This window comes from Oncorhynchus nerka, linkage group LG3, assembly GCF_034236695.1.
Source record: "Oncorhynchus nerka isolate Pitt River linkage group LG3, Oner_Uvic_2.0, whole genome shotgun sequence".
NCBI classification, from domain to species: Eukaryota; Metazoa; Chordata; class Actinopteri; order Salmoniformes; family Salmonidae; genus Oncorhynchus; species Oncorhynchus nerka.
Window position 1 is genome coordinate 53,354,590 of NC_088398.1, and position 21,410 is coordinate 53,375,999.

At 43.3% G+C, this 21,410-nt stretch overlaps 1 protein-coding gene across 2 annotated transcripts in view; it reads left to right on the forward strand.

The window, feature by feature from the left end:
* adcy5 (adenylate cyclase 5) overlaps positions 1-21,410 on the forward strand; it is a 134,492-nt gene that overhangs the window by 42,148 nt on the left and 70,934 nt on the right. For both annotated transcript variants that reach the window (XM_029636661.2, XM_029636669.2), the window contains exon 2: positions 19,612-19,761. In XM_029636661.2, coding sequence (XP_029492521.1) covers positions 19,612-19,761 — 150 coding nt within the window. The remainder of the gene's footprint in view (positions 1-19,611; positions 19,762-21,410) is intronic.

The window sequence follows — 21,410 nt, forward strand, 5'->3', positions numbered from 1 at the left end:
TCTACCCCTGAACAAGGCAGTTAACCCACTGTTCCTAGGCCGTCATTGAAAATAAGAATTTATTCTTAACTGACTTAACAAGTTTTTATTTATTTTTATTTCACCTTTATTTAACCAGGTATGCAAGTTGAGAACAAGTTCTCATTTACAATTGCGACCTGGCCAAGATAAAGCAAAGCAGTTCGACACATACAACAACACAGAGTTACACAAGGAGTAAAACACATTTTTGTAGTTCGTTCCAGTCTTTGGCAGCAGAGAACTGGAAGGAGAGGCGGCCAAAGAAAGAATTGGTTTTGGGGGTGACCAGAGAGATATAAGTTAAATAAAGGCAAAATAAAATAAATAAAAATAATATTGGCGGGAACTGGAACACGCTGTTGTGTTCATTGTGTGACATGTCTGAGTATGCAGGCCAACTGGGTTATTTTCAGCTTCCAGGAATTGTGCACCGATCCTTCCGGCATGGGACCGTGCATGATCATGCTGAACGCATGGCAGAATATGAGTGATGGCAGCATATGAATGGCAAGACAACTGGCCTCAGGATCTCGTCATGGTATCTCTGTGCATTGAAATTGCCATTGATAAAATGCAATTGTGTTTGTTGCCCATAGTTTATGCCTGCCTATACCATAACCCCACCGCCACCATGCATGGGCACAGGTGTGAGATATAAAGCTACAGAATATCTAAACACTAACGTAAACTCACCCCATTCCGTACAAATGTGCGTAACCGCAACATTCAAACGAGGCTACAAAGAAAACTAATGGGACTGTAGCGACTGTGTTGACTTCAAAATCGGGGGTGTGAACTAGGTTTCTATTCAAGCGTTGATCGACATGGTAATGGCTCTATAGTATTGGAGAAAAGTTGAAAAAACGTTCCCTCCGTTATATCGGGACGTGTCATGTCGTAACGTACAGCACGCATAAAGCAACTATTTCTGTCTTACAATCTCTCTCCACCAGGTGTAGCACTTCTATCATCCTTTAAAAACAAGAAATGGACAGTGACGGGGGTAAGGGGGGGATAACTAGTCATGTTTTGCGTCATCATTGCATGCGATCATCATTCTCAAAGCCACTGTTTATCTCTAAGATCACTTTAGCACCGCCCTAAATACCCGATTCAAATTCGACACAAACCTTCAAATAGGTATGTAATGACACATTATATAAACTCTTTATAGTGTTTTATTTACATTTTAGAGGCGATAAGGTGGTAAATTGGACAGATCGAGTGACATTTTTTTTTCCCCACACAACATCTCTCCTTCTCCCTATCAAGCATTAGTTTCGCTTCCCCACCCGACATTTTTTAAAAGACCGACGGGGCTCATTGCCTGCTTGAATTATGCAGAAACGGGCAGCGTTTAGGTAATGTAACTGATTCTGTTGGAAAGGGTAGAAATTGTGCTTTACAATGGTATTGACATTATAGTTGACCTGGAAGTAATAAGTTTTGGGGGCGCTAAAACAAGGGCAATTGTACGGACCAAGGCGATGTACGAGTTTACGTGAGTTTACGTTATGCGTTTCGATCTCCTCCACTTTCTTTTTCATTACTTTCTCAAGTAAGGAGCAGTCAACAGTTTATGGTATATGTTTTGTTGTGAAAACATGTTACTTTTGATGTTCCCGGACCGATTTCACTTGGTTTCCCAAATTAAGTACTTGGTAGCTGCAGGAACAGGGTTGGAGAGCCCATGGCATACATAGTTTGGGCAGAATATCACCTGTCGTGCAGCAAGCGTTGACTGCGTGGAGTGAAATAACCGGAACTAACAGGCAGGAAAGGGGCTTACATTTACTATTCCTGTGCATAGGCGGATAAAATGCCAGGTAACATACAGTAAAAGGCCAACTCATATTCTGTTAATCTGAAATACATTTTCTTCATATCATAATGTTTATTTAGACCTACCTAAAATAAAGAATGGATGTATTGTTATGGTGTATGTTAAATTGATTTATTAGACTTGTTAAAATGCAGATGTTCCAAAGGCGCTCATCAGCAGCTTGTATGTGTGGAGGCCTGGAGATGCTAAACATGTTTGTTAATTCATGGTCAATTACCATGAGACCGGCAGTATTTTGCATGATAATAACCTGTCTGACAAAATGTCATGACCGCCACAGCCCTAGTTGTGCAAACCCACAGTTTCATCAGCCATCTGGGGGGCTGGTCTCAGACAATCACACAGGTGAAGAAGCTGGATGTGGAGGTCCTGGGCTGGCCTGGTTAAACATGGTCTTCAGGTGTGAGGCTGGTTGGCGTACTGCCAAATTCTCTAAAATGACATTGGAGGTGGTTTATGGTAGAGAAATGAACATTCAAATATCTGGTAACAGCTCTGGTGGACATTTCTGCAGTCAGCATGCCAACTGCACGCTCCTTCAATACTTGAGACATCTGTGGCATTGTGTTGTGTGACAAAACTGCACATTTTAGAGTGGCCTTTTATTGTCCCCAGCACAAGGTGCTTGATATACCACACCTGTCAGGTGGATGGATTATCTTGGAAGGAGAAATGCTCACTAACAGGGATGTGTAGAAATGCTCACTAACAGGGATGTGTAGAAATGCTCACTAACAGGGATGTGGAGAAATGCTCACTAACAGGGATGTGGAGAAATGCTCACTAACAGGGATGTGGAGAAATGCTCACTAACAGGGATGTGGAGAAATGCTCACTAACAGGGATGTGGAGAAATGCTCACTAACAGGGATGTGGAGAAATGCTCACTAACAGGGATGTGGAGAAATGCTCACTAACAGGGATGTGGAGAAATGCTCACTAACAGGGATGAAAACACATTTGTGCACAATGTTTTAGGGAAATAATATTTTTGTGCGTATGGAACATTTCTGAGATCTTTTATTTCAGCTCATGAAACATGGGACCAACACTTTACATGTTGCGTTTATATTTTTGCTCAGTGTACAATGCTGAGTCACTGAGCGATGCATTTGAAAAGGTAAGGGTTCTGCCCCAAATGGCATCCTATTCCCTACTATTTAGTACACTACTTTTGAACAAAGCCCAGTGGGTTCTGCTAGGGTATGGCTTTTGAATGCTTTTTTTTTCCAATTCAGGCGTGTGTGTGTGTGTTTAAGCTTGTGCATGCATACACAGTACATGTGAGAGATTATGATGTGTGTGTGTGTGTTTGCCTAGACGTTTTCCCTAATGTCAATGTTCATGTGTTATAAAGAGAGACAATCCTAACCCCATACAAGGTGTGCATAGCACTGAGGACTTGGGGATTGGGATATATTGTGTTGCTCTTTGCTATTGACAGTGCTATAATACAGACCAACTCTACTCTGGCTCGAAACTGTGTATCCTAACTTATCTACAATTTACGAGGATCCCAGTCTGGTCTATTTTTGCTTGGTGGACGGCGGACGGAGTGCAGTCACTCACAGCGTTGCTTTGATCCGGAAGAAACAGAGGCAGACTTGTGTCTGCTTAGTGCTCATTGTCCCTGGCTTGGACAGCTCCTGTGGATACAAACCCAGTAGCACACCCAGCATGTCATGTGGAGTACTTGGTCATAAAAGTGAGATGTGGTGGCTGTGTATAGAAGCCCTAAGCCACGTTGATTTATAGGAAAGTAGCTACAGATGCGGTCAAATATATCGGCACCCTTGCACTTTACAATGGAGCAGAATGTTATTTTTTAGAACTGGTTGAATGGTAATTTTTACCCAGTAGGCACCTTCATCTTACCACAGGTGAGGTAATTTACACAGTAAATGAGAACTTGCTTCTAACCAAATGAATATGAATTTTGAATAATTAATCCTGACCATTTTTTGTCTTTAAAGGAAACATCCAAATTTCAGTTCAGGTCCAGAGCAGTTGTAAAAAAAAAAAAAAAACCGCATTTTATAAGAAATAGTGAATTGTGCTAGGGTGCCAATATATTGGACCGCATTTGTATATGTCTCTTGTAATCGCTCCTGTAGAGGGGAATGTGTGCGTGTTTGTGTGTGCGTGCGTGCCTGCCTGCATCACCCCTGTAGAGGGAATTCAACCCTCGCTAAGGTTATCAGCTTTGTTTTAAAGGCACTCGAATGAAGCCAAGTAGCCAACACTCCAAACATAATGAAGCACAGATACAGAGATATCCTAGGACAACATTAATATTTATCCCCAGATTGTCCGAGAATGGTATGCCTGGTATGCCAACCGTTCCAGTTAGTTGATTTGTTCACTGACTGAGGTCTGTGCTCTCTGCTTCAGTCCAGCTACTTCTTTTCCATGCAGGCATTGTTAGTTTAGATTCCATTTGCTGTGCCTGAGTGGCCCATTATTCCCTCTGTGTTATATTATGGGAATGAGATACTTGTTAACTCAAGCACTGCAGTCAAATATGCCTTATTGAAATACAGTACAGCTTTCATGTAAGTCACCATGAAGCCCTGGGAGATTATGTTTCCCTGGTCACAGTAAGTCTGTTTATCTTACATGTCAATCCAGTTGGTTTGTCGTGACCTGTGTCGAAGGTGACTACACAGGTGCCTGAGCTGCCCAGTTGCCCATGAACCAGAAGACAAAATGCCCTGTTGATTTCAGATTCAATTCGAACCTTATGTCCATTCTGTTCATACCAACGGCAGTTGTGCCTTATAAGATTCGTGATGGTTTCCCCATCTCTACTAGGCCTAAGTAGATTGTTTTGGCTAAATCTTTACAACAGGCTTTATCCCATTCAAAAAGATATAATGCTGGTTCTAATTATAGACTGCCAATTGGCCTGGAGAACAAGATAATGTGTACTTTCTGAGAGTACTAAGACTAGGCATCGGTAATGATGAAGATCAGACATACACCCTGCTAAGCTCAGCTCTATACACTTGGAGAAAGTTTGTCTTTCTTTCTCCTTGGACTGTGTTGTGGAAAGAGGGCCTGTGCCTTGGCTGTGGTTTGGCCAGACTGGTACTTATCTCTGAGTTATCCGCCCGTGTTCTATCTGTATTGCCTCAGAGAGTGATAGAGTCAGTATTTCTACCAAACCTGGCAGGCACCTGTTGTACTGACCAGAGACTTACATCATTTACATCATTTTGGAACCTCAGAAACAAGCAGGGCAATTTATTTGTCCGATGTTGATATCCACCGACAGTTAAATGAAACGTTCCTGGCAGTTTGACGGGGAACTTTGGTCTCCACTGATTGAGCTAGCCTAAATGTATCTTAATTGAAAAAGCATTATTCTCTTAGCACACTGACCCAAGCCTTCGCTCTCCATTATCGAATTTCAGATCATCACCCTTTGAAATGTGGCCATTGTTTGAAGGGTATCGACTGCCTGATAGTAGAACAGAAGGTCCATAGACCGTTCTGGTCAGATATTATTCTATTCCTTTCAAGGCTTGAGTATATTATCTTCTGTTTTGAGGGTGTTATAAAGGCCTAGTAGTGCAAGACAAAATATATTTGCCAATCTACTGTACAAAAATTAAAGGTCCGATCAGGCAGACCCTATGAAGATATAAAGTTGCACTCACATAATTAAATACAGTAGAACATTATCTCTATGACAGTCATTAGTATATTTTCAGTGGAGAGGATGGAACATCTTAACTACTGTTTTATCTGGGGGATGGAGATTCGCTAACGAGCCGCCTGGCGCCCCAAAGCCATAGGGCAAAGGGTCTGATTCAATTAACCATCTAAAACCACCTTTACATCTATCCCAAGTGGCCAATCCAACAGGTATATTACAGAATTCTATTGGGTCAACAGCCCAAATAGATCATTTAGCTAATTTACAAATGATTATGATGGAGGGGCCATGGTTTGTAAGGATAATAAAATTAATTCAGTGCAACCTTTGTCAATTGACATTTTTTCAGCCATATTGCTTGTAAACGGGGGACAGAAATTGCTGGGTAGGCACCTGCAAGGCCAGAGCACTCAGTCTGCCACTGCTGCAACTGAGAGAGAGTGTGTGTGTGTGTGTGTGTGTGTGCGTGCATGCACACATCCCATCCCATTCATTCACCTCTTCACTGCTCCACTGAGTGTTCTAGGTCAAGTATGGCCATTAGAACAGAGAATACCTCATCCACTGACAACCACTGTCAGTCCACTGTCAGTGCATATCATGGGTGTATTATGAGGTAGCTAGCTAGCATTAGATCTCTATAATTCATTATGGCTAGAGTTAGCTCAAAGCCTCATTCTGTATGCCAGTGACACAGCTGTAGGTCATGACCTCAGGTGTAAGCAGATGTTATGTGGTCTGTGTTGATCCTCAGAGGCCCCTTGTAGTTCATGTCATGTTGAGAAGATGTCTAGAGAAATAAACCAGTTTTGATCATGCTAACTTGGTGGTCAGTCATCACTTATTCATAACGCCATACTTACTAGGTCACATAAACAACAGTTAAAGCTGTATAGCAAAAACAGGTTCACTGATGAACATTTAACATTCTTTGGCGATACCAAAACTTAATATAATCTCAAACTGTCACGCCTTGGTCATTGTATTTTGTGTTTTCGTTATATGTGTGGTCAGGCCAGGGTGTGACAGGGGTTTATGTTATTGTTTTTCGTATTGGGGTTCGTAGCATTTGGGATCGCGGCTGAATAGGGGTGTGTCTAGTTAGGCTTGGCTGCCTGAGGCGATTCTCAATCAGTGTCAGGTGATTCTCGTTGTCTCTGATTGGGAACCGTATTTAGGTAGCCTTAGTTTCACATTGTAGGTAGCCTTAGTTTCACATTGTATTTCGTGGGTGATTGTTCCTGTCTTTGTGTAGTGTGCACCAGATAGGCTGTATAGGTTTCACGTTTGTTGTTTTCTTCTTTATTAAGTTATTTCATGTATCGTCATTCATTCATTAAAGAACATGAGTAACCACCACGCTGCATTTCGGTCCGACTCTCTTTCAACAACAGACGAACGCCGTTACACAAACAGATACCATAACAGATAAACCATGGTCAATACAGCCCAAACAGCTACAGGAACTGAAATGCATGAAAATGGGAAAACAAAACAACAATTTTCATAATCATATGACTATATCCTGCCTGCAGACGTTCGTCTTTTTAGACAAGGCTACAGTATATCTGATCTCTCTGTCTCTCTCTGTATCTTTAGAAGGAGAAGAGGGTGACTTTGTTCTTCAATGTATACATCATTCTGCTTTATCCTAACCACTCCGAAAGACAACCAAACACACATACAGTTGAAGTAGGAAGTTTACATACACCTTAGCCAACTACATTTAAACTCAGTTTTTCACAATTCCTGACATTTAATTAGGTCAGTTAGGATCACCACTTTATTTTAAGAATGTGAAATGTCAGAATAATAGTAGAGAGAATGATTTATTTCAGCTTTTATTTCTTTCATCACATTCTCAGTGGGTCAGAAGCTTTTTCAGCTCTGCCCACACATTTTCTATAGGTTTGAGGTCAGGGCTTTGTGATGGCCACTCCAATACCTTGACTTTGTTGTCCTTAAGCCATTTTGCCACAACTTTGGAAGTATGCTTGGGGTCATTGTCCATTTGGAAGACCCATTTGGGACCAAGCTTTAACTTTCTGACTGATGTCTTGAGATATTGCTTCAATATATACACATAATTTTCCTCCCTCATGATGCCACCTATTTTGTGAAGAGCACCAGTCCCTCCTGCAGCAAAGCACCCCCACAACATGATGCTGTCACCCCCGTGCTTCTTGGTTGGGATGGTGTTCTTCGGCTTGCAAGCCTCCCAATTTTTCCTCCAAACTTAACAATGGTCATTATGGCCAAACAGTTCTCCATTTCCCCAAAAAGGACATCTCCAAAAAGTACGATCTTGGTCCCCATGTGCAGTTGCAAACCGTAGTCTGGCTTTTTTATGGCAGTGTTGGAGCAGTGGCTTCTTCCTTGCAGAGCGGCCTTTCAGGTTATGTCGATATAGGACTAGTTTTACTGTGGATATAGATACCTTTATAACTGTTTCCTCCAGCATCTTCACAAGGTCCTTTGCTGTTGTTCTGGGATTGATTTGCACTTCTCGCACCAAAGTACGTTCATCTCTAGGAGACAGAACGAACACGTCTTCTTCCTGAGCGGTATGATGGCTGCGTGGTCCCATGGTGTTTATACTTGCGTACTATTGTTTGTACAGATGAACCTGGTACCTTCAGGCATTTGGAAATTGCTCCCAAGGATGAACCAGACTTGTGGAAGTCTACAAAAAACATTCTGAGGACATAGCTGATTTCATTTGATTTTCACATGATGTCAAGCAAAGAGGCACTGAGTTTGAAGGTAGACCTTGAAATACATCCACAGGTACACCTTCAATTGATTCAAATCATGTCAATTAGCCTATCAGGCCATTACATAATTTTCTGGAATTTTCCAAGCTGTTTAAATGCACAGTCAACTTCTGACCCACTGGAATTGTGATACAGGGAATTATAAGTGAAATAGTCTGTCGGAAAATAATCTTGTTGGAAAAATTACCTGTGTCATGCATAAAGTAGATGTCCTAACCGACTTGCCAAAATTATAGTTTGTGAACAAGAAATTTGTGGAGTGGTTGAAAAACAAGTTTTAATGACTCCAACCTAAGTGTATGTAAATGTCTGACGAGAGGTGTTAGTGTTCGTATCAGTTGCACCAAAGGGCAGTTTGTGTATGGTAGGATCAAAGGTTGGGTGTTTCCGTGTGGACGGCTGCCTTAAATATAAACCCCCCTCTCCCCTCCTCCCCCTGCCTACCCCATCTTCTCCACCCTGTTAGTTGTGCATCTGTAGGGAAGCTGGCTGGCTGGGAGCCCTTTGGCCCACTGTTACATAAGCCTGAGCCCAGCTGAGCCTCACAGGACAGACTGCAGCCTTTATCCTGCCATACTTCCCTGCGCCACAGAGCACAGCAGAGCACAACTCAACTTAATGACGTCAGCCACACGGAGGCGGTGTCCCTGAGCCCTGGTCAAAAGAAGTGCACTACATAGGGAATAGGGTGCCATTTGGGATGTACAGACAACACAGAGGCTCCTATTGACAAGAGTTGAGATGTTTAGAAGACAAAATGTACATATTTTAACTGGGACATAATCACATGACGTTTTGTCCCCCCAGCCCCAACCCAGACTCATCCTTTCTAACACCATCTGTCCTCACGAGGTGAGCCCCAGAATGCACCTGACTATGGACCACTCCATGCCAGATGATGAATCAGTTTCTCTGGTTGTGCTTAGAGTAGTTCTCTACGGGCCAGTTTCTTGGACACAGATCAATGCTTTTAAGTTCAGGACCAGACTTCTGAGAGCTCTCATGAAGATTATAAACCGCATAGTTTGGGTCCTGGATGCTGATTGGCTGAAACAGCATTTCACGGATATTACAAAAAAAGTACTTTTTACTGTTCTAATTACGTTGGTTACCAGTTTATAATAGCAATAAGGCACGGGGGGGTGTGGTATATGGCCAATATACCACGGCTAAGGGCTGTATCCAGGCACTCTGCTTTGCTTCGTGGCCTGTAGTACAGTATATTGGCCATATACCACACCCCCTCATGCATTATTATTAAAGAGCAACTGCCTCTAAAAAACAAATTCTCATTTAGAAAACAGCCTGAGGCATCGATATGAGTCCGAAACATTTACTCTACTGTCAAAATTGACTACAAGTGTAAATAGGAAAATGTTTGTCATAAAGTCAGTCTCCTCCACAACAGAGTGTTGTGAGACTTGTGGTAATGACTGCATCACAATGTAAATTAAGGTTGGGTTTATTTCAATCCGGCCCACATACCCACAGCTGGCAGCACGCAAGTAATCATCAATTTGGAGTGCAGCTGCTCGCGACCCAATCGTAATGCCCGTGGTAAACTTTGGGGATAGTTAGTAAATTACACAATGTTCTGTACATGGGACAATATGTTAAAATTCCAATAACTCCACATTTCAATGACTTAAAAACGTCAAAACAACTATAAATTGTAGAAATTCATATGAAAGCATTTAATGAGAACTAAAAGGTGTGCAACATGAAAATATTGTCTCACTTACATTGTGTAATTTATTGATGGTCCCTAAATAGCCCCAGAGCTAGGCTATCCAAAGTCAAACCAATTTTGACAAGGTTGGACAACATCCAGCTGAAGCTAATTGGCAAAAAGTCTGGCTAACTCTTCCCACCTGTGAACACACACAAGAGACACTCACATCAAACCACACTCGAAACCAACTCACGTTTGAATTCAGTGATGGCCGCTATCATTTCTTAACTAACCAAATCTACTACGAGGCCAAATCAGAAAGTGCAGTCGCCCTTTAACTATTTGTCTGTAAGTGAGTGAGAGGCGATCGGCTTGGGAGCTTTTACAAACGTTTTATTTAAACAGGGGTCTGGCCTCCAATGAGCTCAGTTGTTGAGGCTGGTGTGTTTTGTTTACTGTGACCTGTTACCTCGGTGTGAGTTGGAACGATTTTCTTTTACATATGCTTGACCCAGGCAGAACTCACCTTGAAGGCCACTGCGTTGACGTATACTATGAAATTACACACACAAAAAACACTGTCTTAGCCCTAGTGACACAATTGCACTGAATTGTTCCATATGTTGAAAAAAGGCCTTCCAAAAGCGTAAAGTGACAAACGCCCACTACACGCAGAGAGATGATGGCTCATTTGAATAGACTAATTACTACAAGGCCAGTGACATTCATTAGCCAACCCCTAGATGTCCACTGTCAGTATTTGGGGATGGTGTCTCCTAGCAACACCGTGATTTGATTTCTCTCCCATCCTAGTCATCTATTATTTAGATTTTATTGAACCTTTTATTAAACCAGGCAAGTCAGTTATGACAGCCTTGTTTACAATGATGGCATAACCATCGCTAGTTGTATATTTGACGTTTGGTTTGTTTGGCCTTTTGATTTGTAGATAATGGTTTGGAGGTAGCCAGTGGCAGTCTGGACACATTGTGGCATTAGGTTGGAGTACCAGCCAGGTATGACATCACCGATGGATGACTGTAAAAGGTTTATTTGTGTGGCTGCAGGTTGATCCTGGACTGGCCTGAGATCAGTCCTGTTGGTACTGATCGGTACTGGGCTTGTATTCACAAAGAGTCTCAGAGTCGGACTGATGATCTAGGATCAGGTTCCCCTCTTTCCATATAATCTTAGTCATTATGATCTAAAAGTTTAAAGAACCACTGAACACTCTGATTGGTACGTGTGTTTTTCTGTTGCTCTTTAGAAATTTCAGTCTTGGAGGTGTGTTTCCCGTTTGGTTAATGATATTTGTTCCCCAAGAGTTCCCCAAAATCCCCAGAATAAATGTAAGATAACTCAAGTAATCTTTAATTAATTTTGACATTTTTGCCAAGGATGTTTTAGTTGCGCAATTTTACATCAAACTAAGATGTTTGGTGCTGAGCAGGTCTTCACACTGTCTATGGTATTGGATGGTGAGCAATCACCACAGCTGTTCACCCCATGTTAGTGGGCAAATGAACATCATAAAGTCAAAACCCTTGTGTTCCGAACTCCGTTTTAGACTAGACTGACTTTATGACCAAAATCATCCTATTTACACTTTGTAGTACATTTTGACACTACAATAACTGTTTCTGACTCCTATCGATGCCACATAGGCCGTTTTTAAAGAGATCTATTGCTTTTTAAAGCCAGTCGCTCTTTAAACTGATGCTAGATCAGCACTCCTTCTCTAAGACTCTTTGTGAATGCAGGCCCGGATGGTGAGATTCATTATGATGGAGATTGAGCCTCATATTCAGAGCTGCCAGACTAGAGGAGAGGTATAGGCCTTGGGTGAGGACTGATTCCATATGAGATCCAGCATCGGTCATGGCTGATTTACTTCTAGTGGAGCGAGCCTGAGAGGGGGAAGGGTTAACAATGGAGAGATGGGAAGAACAGAGCAGAGGAAGAGATGCTGAAGGTAGGAGGTAATTAAGGCGATTTGTGTTGGGACAGAAAATATACAATTCCGGCTTGTTTAACCCAACCTTGTAAGTGCCCAGTTGAAACTTCTTGATTCCTCTGATCTTTGTATCTTAAATCTGTAGACATTTTTGCGTGCCCGCAGAGACATGGTCTGCCCATGTACTGAACCAGTGGCTGAAGACAAAGGTTATGGCTTGAATCATTAAATTTGACATGATATGACTTCTAAACATGTAAATAATTGGATTGATTATTGACCTACCTGAAAACCAAAGTGTCAGATGCATTTTGGCTTGTCGTCCAGGTTGTGGTGAGGAAGGAGGCATTTAGCACTTTGCTTGTCCTCTTCTCAAGGTGTTTACCTTGGTGTTTCCTGCTGAGAGTAAACTACTCTATTTTCATGCAGCCTGTTGGAGATCTCTCAGAGGCAGGGGACAGAGCCATATGTCACCCCTGCCTATTGACTGGATGCCCTTGGGACACATCCCCCACCCCCCCCATCCCCAGGCCTGTCATCTCACTCTGCTCATCTGCTCAGACAGAGCTTTCTGGAGAGATCAGGTTCCTAGCTGCTCATATCTCGACTGATAGGCCCTGGTGGTCTGTAACCATAACCAAACACATCATTCATGTCAAGTGGATACATTGTGTCTGTGACCAGTACATTATTACTACAGTACTATGAGCGATGTTCTGAGGTACAGGGTGGAACATATGTGTCATCCTGGGAGACAAGGGAGATGTTTCTCACATATAATTTTGTAATACCAGACCAGTAGACAATGGGACATCCAGTGTGTGTTGGTAGGCTTCACCTACTGTATGTTTGCAAAACTGTCCTATCAGTGTGATGTATCTGAAGACTTAAGGGTTGCATGATGGAATCCTCATTCCCCATCCTGGGTTTTTGATACCGATCATGATGACCAAAAGGAATTCTACCAAGGTGTTGCCTTTCTTTTCTTTTGGTGAAGGTATTATTTCATAGGGAACATACAGTATCTGCCTTCTATTAACAAATACATGTGTTTATTGTTAGGGTTCCAATGTATGGGAGGAAATTTGATTTGAGTGCTAGCTGTTGACATCAAAGCACTCCAGAGCCCACTGTGCCCCATGTGGCTGGTGTTTGCAAAGGGGGCTATATTTGGAATGGCTTTGACTCTCTCTTCTCTTCTTTTTTGAAGTGGGGAGGGAGATGAAAAATGTAAAATGCTTTTTCTTCTGTTCCGTGGTTGGTGGTGATGGGCACACCAACCTTTCTACTTCAAAGGTGTGAGTCAGAATTCAACATTTATGACTCAACGGGCTCAGCTGCCGTCTCCTGTGTCGCATGGCACGAGCATTTAAAATGAGCATTCAGTACCCATAGGAGAACAACTCCATTTAAAAGCTAAGCAATAGTTTGGCACACAAGACTAGTACTACAGTAAAGTATTACATTGATATTGTAATCCCCTTAGCCCTCAATCCTCTGGCCAGGATTCAATCAATTGCAGATAGTGAACTTTTAAATAGCTCTTTCAGAAATACCTTTGATTTACATGTTCCTGTTACGGTTTTCTTGCGGTGAAGGAGAGTCGGACCAAAATGCAGCGTGGTATTCTTGATACATGTTTAATGACGATGAAAAATGAACAATACAAAAACAACAAATGTGAAAACCTATACAGCCTATTTGGTGCAAACAAACACAGAGACAGGAACAATCACCGACGAAACACTCAAAGAATATGGCTGCCTAAATATGGTTCCCAATCAGAGACAACGATAAACACCTGCCTCTGATTGAGAACCACTCCAGACAGCCATAGACTATGCTAGAAAACCCCACTAAGCCACAATCCCATTACCTACGAAAAACCCCAAGACAAAACACACCACATAAAAAACCCATGTCACACCCTGGCCTGACCAAATTATAAAGAAAACACAAAATACTAAGACCAGGGCGTGACAGTTCCAGATGGAGGGAGTTGACACTTGGTATAGAAATTGTCAGTGTGGTTGCGTGCTCTGCATGACTGCAAAACCTGGTTCCCTTTCAGAACTGAATGGGTCACCCAATGGGCCTGCAAGTGTTAACTTCCTTCCTCTGCCTGGATGTCACTGCTGTGATAATCAAACACACTTATTCAGGAAGTCTGTTATTGATTGGATCCTGACCTTCAGGCCTACATTGCTGTTGTCTCGTCGTTGATTTCATAACGGATCACATGAAGAAGCGTTTGTTGAAATGGGAGCACAAGATATAGCTCTGATTACAAAGACGTTCATGGAGGAAAGATACAAGTTAGGATACTGATATAACCAGAACAGAAGTGCTTTGTAGTATGTGTCTGTGTGTGCGTGCGTTTTATAAAGAAATGGACTCATTTTGCCTCGGTCTGAAGTATTGCAGTGCTAATCTATTCAAGGGAATTCATTTACACTCGTTGAATTTACTGCGCTGGCTAATGTAGTACAGGTCAAACTTGTGTCGCATTTTGAAAAAAGGCTTTTCCCCCATTAAAACATCACATCATAGAGAATTGCCCACCTTCTCTTTTCACTGTGACACACCATTATGTCTGGCACTACTTTGGAGATGCACTTAGCTACTGTCAGCCTGAAGAAGATCAATGTCATTATGTTCTGTATCATCATCCTTTCCCAGGTGGGTAAAATGTTCTGGAGATATTCTTCACTCTCAGAGTCAGTTTGGACCAATACGATTATGGCCCAGTAATTCTAAGCAAATCGCCAGCTGAATACAGTTTCTCACCGTCACACAAAGTGAACCTTTTGGATTCTTGGAGCCTCTTCCAGCTTATCATCACATGGACTGAATCAGACGTTTCAATGGGACATTTGATGGGGCTTTTGGTGAATGAAAAATGTCAAATTCCTGCACGTTTTCTATTTCTTTTCAAATGGCATGTATCTTGACCAACACATGGCAGCACATTTGCCTTGCACATGAGAGCGTTATAGGACGTTATGGAACCGTAACATGTGGCACCTCACAGTGCCGTGTGATGCTGCTCACAATAAGCAGCAAACAGCCTGGCCTGCACATGACATTTATTTTAGCACACAATGCACTTCATTGTGTTGACTTGACCCATTCTATATAGGGATTCACATTTAGACCATATCAAACCATTCTCCGCTGTACATTCTCAACCTGATGACTGTCCTGTAAACGGGGCCATTCAAAATGATTATTATTCTACATTTCTTTGTGTGATTTTTTTTTTGTTGTGTGATTTTTTTTAAACAATACAAAACATACACATACAAACGACAATATCACACAAACATCAACTACATCACACCTGCCCAGACCCACCTGTTCACCCCCCCCCATCTCCAGCACCCTCATCCCTCTCCACCACATGACCTCAAACTGCACCATTTTGTTTCTCTCCGTCGCCCAGGCACTTTCAACATTTAGATAATAAAGCATTTGACCTTTCCATTGTGCTAACAATGGAGCATTGGTTGATTTTCCAGTTTTGAAATATACGTTTTTGATTGACAAGAAAAGTATCTTCCAACCAATCGGGTGTCTCACTGCATCCTCATATGCCATGTCTTGAAATATGCAGACTGATGGATTAAAAGTACATTTACATTGTAATACTTCTGACAGCCAACTTTCTAGCTCCACCCATAACTTGTTGACTTTTCCAAGAAGGCATGGATTATTGAGTCATTGTTAGTTTTACACTTAAGACATGACTCTGCCGTTGTGCTGTAATAAATTCTATACAGTAGTTTAAACTGGATTAAGTGTACATTTTAGCAAACTGTAATTTCATTAGTTATGTTCCAACATTCCCTCCCTCTTGAACCAATATCAGTTATTTTTAAGTCTTGGTTTCAATAGGGCCATTTTAAATTTATGCTAGATGTTGTCACATGTTGCCTAGCATACATTGAGGTCATAATTAAACATGAATCCTGGGAGTCCTACATTTGCTACTTTTCATCTACTTGAGAATGCAGAGTTACAGCAGTTTGTCATCTGCTTATTATAAGCCATCTACGATCTAGCAGTCGGTGAAACACACTACGTTTTCAATGCCCCAGTGACAAAGGAAACTTTAAAAAGGCCATTTTCTCAAACTCAACACACCAAATAAAGCTGTCAGCAGCGATATGCACTAGGGAATCTTGCCATCATATCAGACATGGCTGATGAGTGTGATTACAGTTCCTCAGCGGGCCTGGCTCAGAGGGCCTGGCTCAGAGGGCCTGGCTCAGAGGGGCTCAGAGGCCCTGGCTCAGAGGCCCTGGCTCAGAGGCCCTGGCTCAGAGGCCCTGGCTGGATCCTGGTGGTACGCTTGATATTGAGTTGTCTTCTCAGCAGAGAAGCGTCTGTGAGACTCTCTCTCTCTCTCTCTGGATGATGGGTAGGTAAATATTGACACCAGTACCATCTTGCTCTACAGGGTTTTATAATGTCGCACCTAGAAAGGTACGCAGGTGATCTAGTGCTCCGCTCGTTCCCTGGTTACAACCGACGCAAGAAATGCGTAACACAGCACAGGACTCAATTAGCGTGGCTTGGTAAACAGAAACAGGACTACAGAAAAATGCAACAGGGACTTTGTGTTTGAGTTTACACTGACACACTCCATTATTATAGAGGTTGAATACAGAAAGGGGTCAGTAGGATTTGTATTACCATATTTGTTTTTGACTAAAAATAGCCTGAAGACTATAGTGATTTATAATAGCCTGAAGACCATATTGATTGGACATTTTAACAGTACAGATGGTTAATAGAACCAGACATGGTGTTGGAGAGGACATGACTGTTATTTCAACAAATCGTTTATTAAAGGTTTATAAGCTATCTATAAACTCATGATTTATAGTTGATAAACTACTTATAAACACTGTTTAAAGTATATTTCAAGTGCTGCCACATAGGCTATTAGGAATTGTCCTGGACTTATTCGAACAAAAGGAAAACATATTCTGATGTCATCGACAGTTCTGACAGCAACAGTTCTTTACTGAGCAAATTAAAAACTGTTAGCCCAGGTGTGTTGACATTTCTTCTTCCAGAGCCATATCTATTCCTTTTCTTATGCTTGGTTGTGGTTATTATTTTGTGATATCCGATTGGTAGTTATAGTCTTGTCCCATCGCTGCAACTCTCGTACGGACTCGGGAGAGGCGAAGGTCGAGAGCCATTCGTCCCCCGAAACACGACCCTGCCAAGCCGCACTGCTTCTTGATACACTGCTCGCTTAACCCGGAAGCCAGCCGCACCAATGTGTTGGAGGAAACGCCGTACAACTGGCGACCTTGTCAGTGTATATATGCCACAGGAGTCGCTAGAGCGCGATGGGACAAGGACATCCCGACCGGCCAAACCTGGACAACACTAGGCCACTTGTGCGTCGCCCCACGGACCTCCCGGTCACGGCCGGTTACGACAGAGCCTGGGCGCGAACCCAGAGTCCCAGCTGTGCCACCAGAGACTCTGGGTTCGCGCCCAGGCTCTGTCGTAACCGGCCGTGACCGGGAGGTCCGTGGGGCGATGCACAAGTGGCCTAGTGTTGTCCAGGTTTGGCCGGTAGGGAAATCCTTGTCTCATCGTGCAAACCAAGGTTGCCTCTGACACATTGGTGCGGCTGGCTTCCAGGTTGGATGGTGCTGTGTTAAGAAGCAGTGCGGTTGGGTTGTGTATCGGAGGATGCATGACTTTCAACCTTCGTCTCTCCCGAGCCCGTATGGGAGTTGTAGCGCAGAGCCAGCTGTGCCACCAGAGACTCTGGGTTCGCGCCCAGGCTCTGTCGTAACCGGCCGTGACCGGGAGGTCCGTGGGGCGACGCACAAGTGGCCTAGTGTTGTCCAGGTTTGGCCGGTGGTGAAATCCTTGTCTCATCGTGCAAACCAAGGTTGCCGTAACCCTGACCTGTAGACTGTCATTATGTAGTTATAAATTGTAAATGGTCAGGGGTCAATGCAGCTCCACAAGGCTTTTAATACACCTTCCTTTTTAGAGTAGAAAAACACAACAACCTCTTCTGGGTCTCTGTGGGATAATCTCAATTGCATACTCCTCATGTCCTCTCTCCTCACCTCCTCGAAACCCATTGGAGGAGAAAGTCAGAGGGGAGGGACCTCTGGCTTTCTCATCCAATGAGTTTTGAGAAGGAGGCAAGGAGAGAAGAGGCAAGGAGTAAGCAATTTAGATTCTCATATTCTCTTGTCTCCCATCTCCTCATCTGTATTTCTCTCTCTTTGTGTATTTTATTTTTCTTTCTCCATCAGTGCTTACTCTCTCTCTCGCTCTCTCTTTTCCTTTCAGTCGTTTTGTTCTACTTTAAGCTTCATCACAACCTCCTATCCCTCTATCTCCTCCCTTCCTTTTCTCTTAAGCCTCAAGAGAGATCTCACTAATAGAATATTGACTCTATAAAGACATGTTGTTTTTTCATCATTGGACATGCCATCAGTGTGAGTAGGAGTCAGCTGCTGATTCTCTGATTCAGTCCATGTGTGGTTTCTGTGAAAGGGATGGCTATAGCCTATGGCTGCCAGTCTCAGGACAACAGTGTGCTTCTTTCATCTCTGCTGACTGAAGGTAGTTCAGATACAGCCTTCTGGTGCCTGGTGTTATGTTGGTTTGAAATAGCCACCTACTATTTGTTGTCTTACTTGTACTTGCCTGTGGCAATAAAACCAATATAATAATATAAAAAAGGTGCCACTCCACTCACCTGGCACTCCAGACATGCTCAATCAAACACTATTTCTGTTTGTACAGATGGCCTGTAATCACTACTGATTGGCCCTGTCAGTGAGACATTACCAGACATTACCCTAACGGCACTGTCAAATTAGTGTCAATACTCTCCCTTTCTAACAGACCCATTTTTCACACACACACACACACACACACACACACACACACAGGCTCGCCTGCCTTCCTGTCCTCAGTGTGCAGTGTGAGATATTTTGGCTGGAGACATGTGTGCAGGAGTACAGTTCAGATCGGCTGAGACAGACAGACAGACGGATGTTATGAACCATGGTGTGTGTGTCCTGGTGCCCCTGATACAGACAGACATGCTTTGTCACAAATGGCACCCTATTCCCTATTTAGTGCACTACTTTTGACATGCCTCAATAGAGGTCTTGTCAAAAATAGTGCACTATGTACCATTTAGGACGCAGACACAGTCAGACATTGTTGAGGGAGTTGAGATGCCAGAACAGAGGGGACCAGGGACACTAAAGGCTCCTCACTCTACTCAACAAGTAGGAAGACTGTAGGAAGAATACTGCTGAAGCAGGCCAGGGCTGAAAAACATCAACTGGACTGCTCTCTCTCGCCCCCCCCCCCCCCCCCGCCCCATATCTATGTCTTGGCTTATTTTGGTCCCTGTCCGATTTAAGTCATTTGGACAGTAGACACAACTACCATTTATGGGAATGGAATACTCAAAATGTGGTGACGGGGGATAATATTAGCTTGTACATCAAATCTCACACAGGAATTAGTCGTGGAGGGGATTGAAATATGCTACTGTAAGCGTTCTATATTACATTTATTTAAAACTCTCTTCTTTCTCTTCCTATTTCTTCCTCTCTTTTCTCTCTCTTCTTTTTTCTCTCTTCTTTTCTCCCCCTCTCCTTTCCCCCTGTCTTCCTCCCTCTCCAGATAGTGTCCAACGTCCTGATCTTCTCCTGTTCTAACATCGTGGGCGTGTGTACCCACTACCCAGCCGAGGGCTCCCAGAGACAAGCCTTCCAGGAGACCAGGGAGTGCATCCAGGCTCGCCTCCACTCACAGAGGGAGAACCAGCAGCAGGTAAGGCCTGTCATGGGACTGTGGAGGACTTGGCATAGTTATGGCTTTATAAATACATGTAATGTATGTATTCATACTTAATTATACAGTATTACTTGAAATTATAGGAATTAGTTGATATTATGGTAAGTGATAAAGATTGGTATAGTTGGTTTAGTTGCAGCAGATACTTTGATATAGTGTTTTCTGACACACTACACTCACACGCATGACACTTACACTGTCACATGACTCTGAAGGACCTAATAGGAGACAGGAGGTCATAGAGAGCAGGAGGTTCATAGGTTCAGATCACCTGTAATGACGTCTGCTTCTTAACTCAGCAAAAAATAAACGTCCCCTTTTCAGGACCCTGTCTTTCAAAAATAATTTGTTAAATCAAAATAACTTCACAGATCTTCATTGTAAAGGGTTTAAACACCGTTTCCCATGCTTGTTCAATGAACCATGAACAATTAATGAACATGAACCTGTGGAACGGTCGTTAAGACACTTACAGCTTACAGACGGTAGGCAATTAAGGTCACAGTTATGAAAACTTAGGACACTAAAGAGGCCTTTCTACTGACTCTGAAAAACACCAAAAGAAAGATGCCCAGGCTCCCTGCTCATCTGCGTGAACGTGCCTTAGGCATGCTGCAAGGAGGCATGAGGATTGCAGATGTGGCCAGGGCAATAAATTGCAATGTCCGTACTGTGAGACGCCTAAGACAGTGCTACAGGGAGACAGGGCGGACAGCTGATCGTCCTCGCAGTGGCAGACCAGGTCTAACAACACCTGCACAGGATCGGTACATCCGAACATCACACCTGCGGAACAGGTACAGGATGGCAACAACAACTTCCCAAGTTACACTAGGAACGCACAATCCCTCCATCGGTGCTCAGACTATCTGCAATAGGCTGAGAGAGGCTGGAGTGAGGGCTTGTAGGCCTGTTGTAAGGCAAGTCCTCACCAGACATCACTGGCAACAACGTCGCCTATGGGGAAAAAACCCACCGTTGCTGGACCAGACAGGACTGGCAAAAAGTGAGGTTTTGTCTCAACAGAGGTGATGGTCGGATTCGCGTGTATCGTTAAAGGAATGAGCGTTACACCAAGGCCTGTACTCTGGAGCGGGATCGATTTGGAAGTGGAGGGTCCGTTATGGTCTGGGGCGGTGTGTCACAGCATCATCGGACTGAGCATGTTGTCATTGCAGGCAATCTCAACGCTGTGCGTTACAGGGAAGACATCCTCCTCCCTCATGTGGTACCCTTCAGGCAGGCTCATCCTGACATGACACTCCAGCATGACAATGCCACCAGCCATACTGCTCGTCATGTGCGTGATTTCCTGCAAGACAGGAATGTCAGTGTTCTGCCAAGGCCAGCAAAGAGCCCGGGTCTCAGTCCCATTGAGCACGTCTGGGATCTGTTGGATCGGAGGGTGAGGGTTAGGGCCATTCCCCCCAGAAATGTCCGGGAACTTGCAGGTGCCTTGGTGGAAGAGTGGGGTAACATATCACCGCAAGAACTGTCAAATCTGGTGCAGTCCATGAGGAGGAGATGCTCTGCAGTACTTAATGCAGCTGGTCGCCAAACCAGATGCCGACTGTTACTTTTGATTTTGACCCCCCTTTGTTCAGGGACTGTAACGTCCGCCGTTA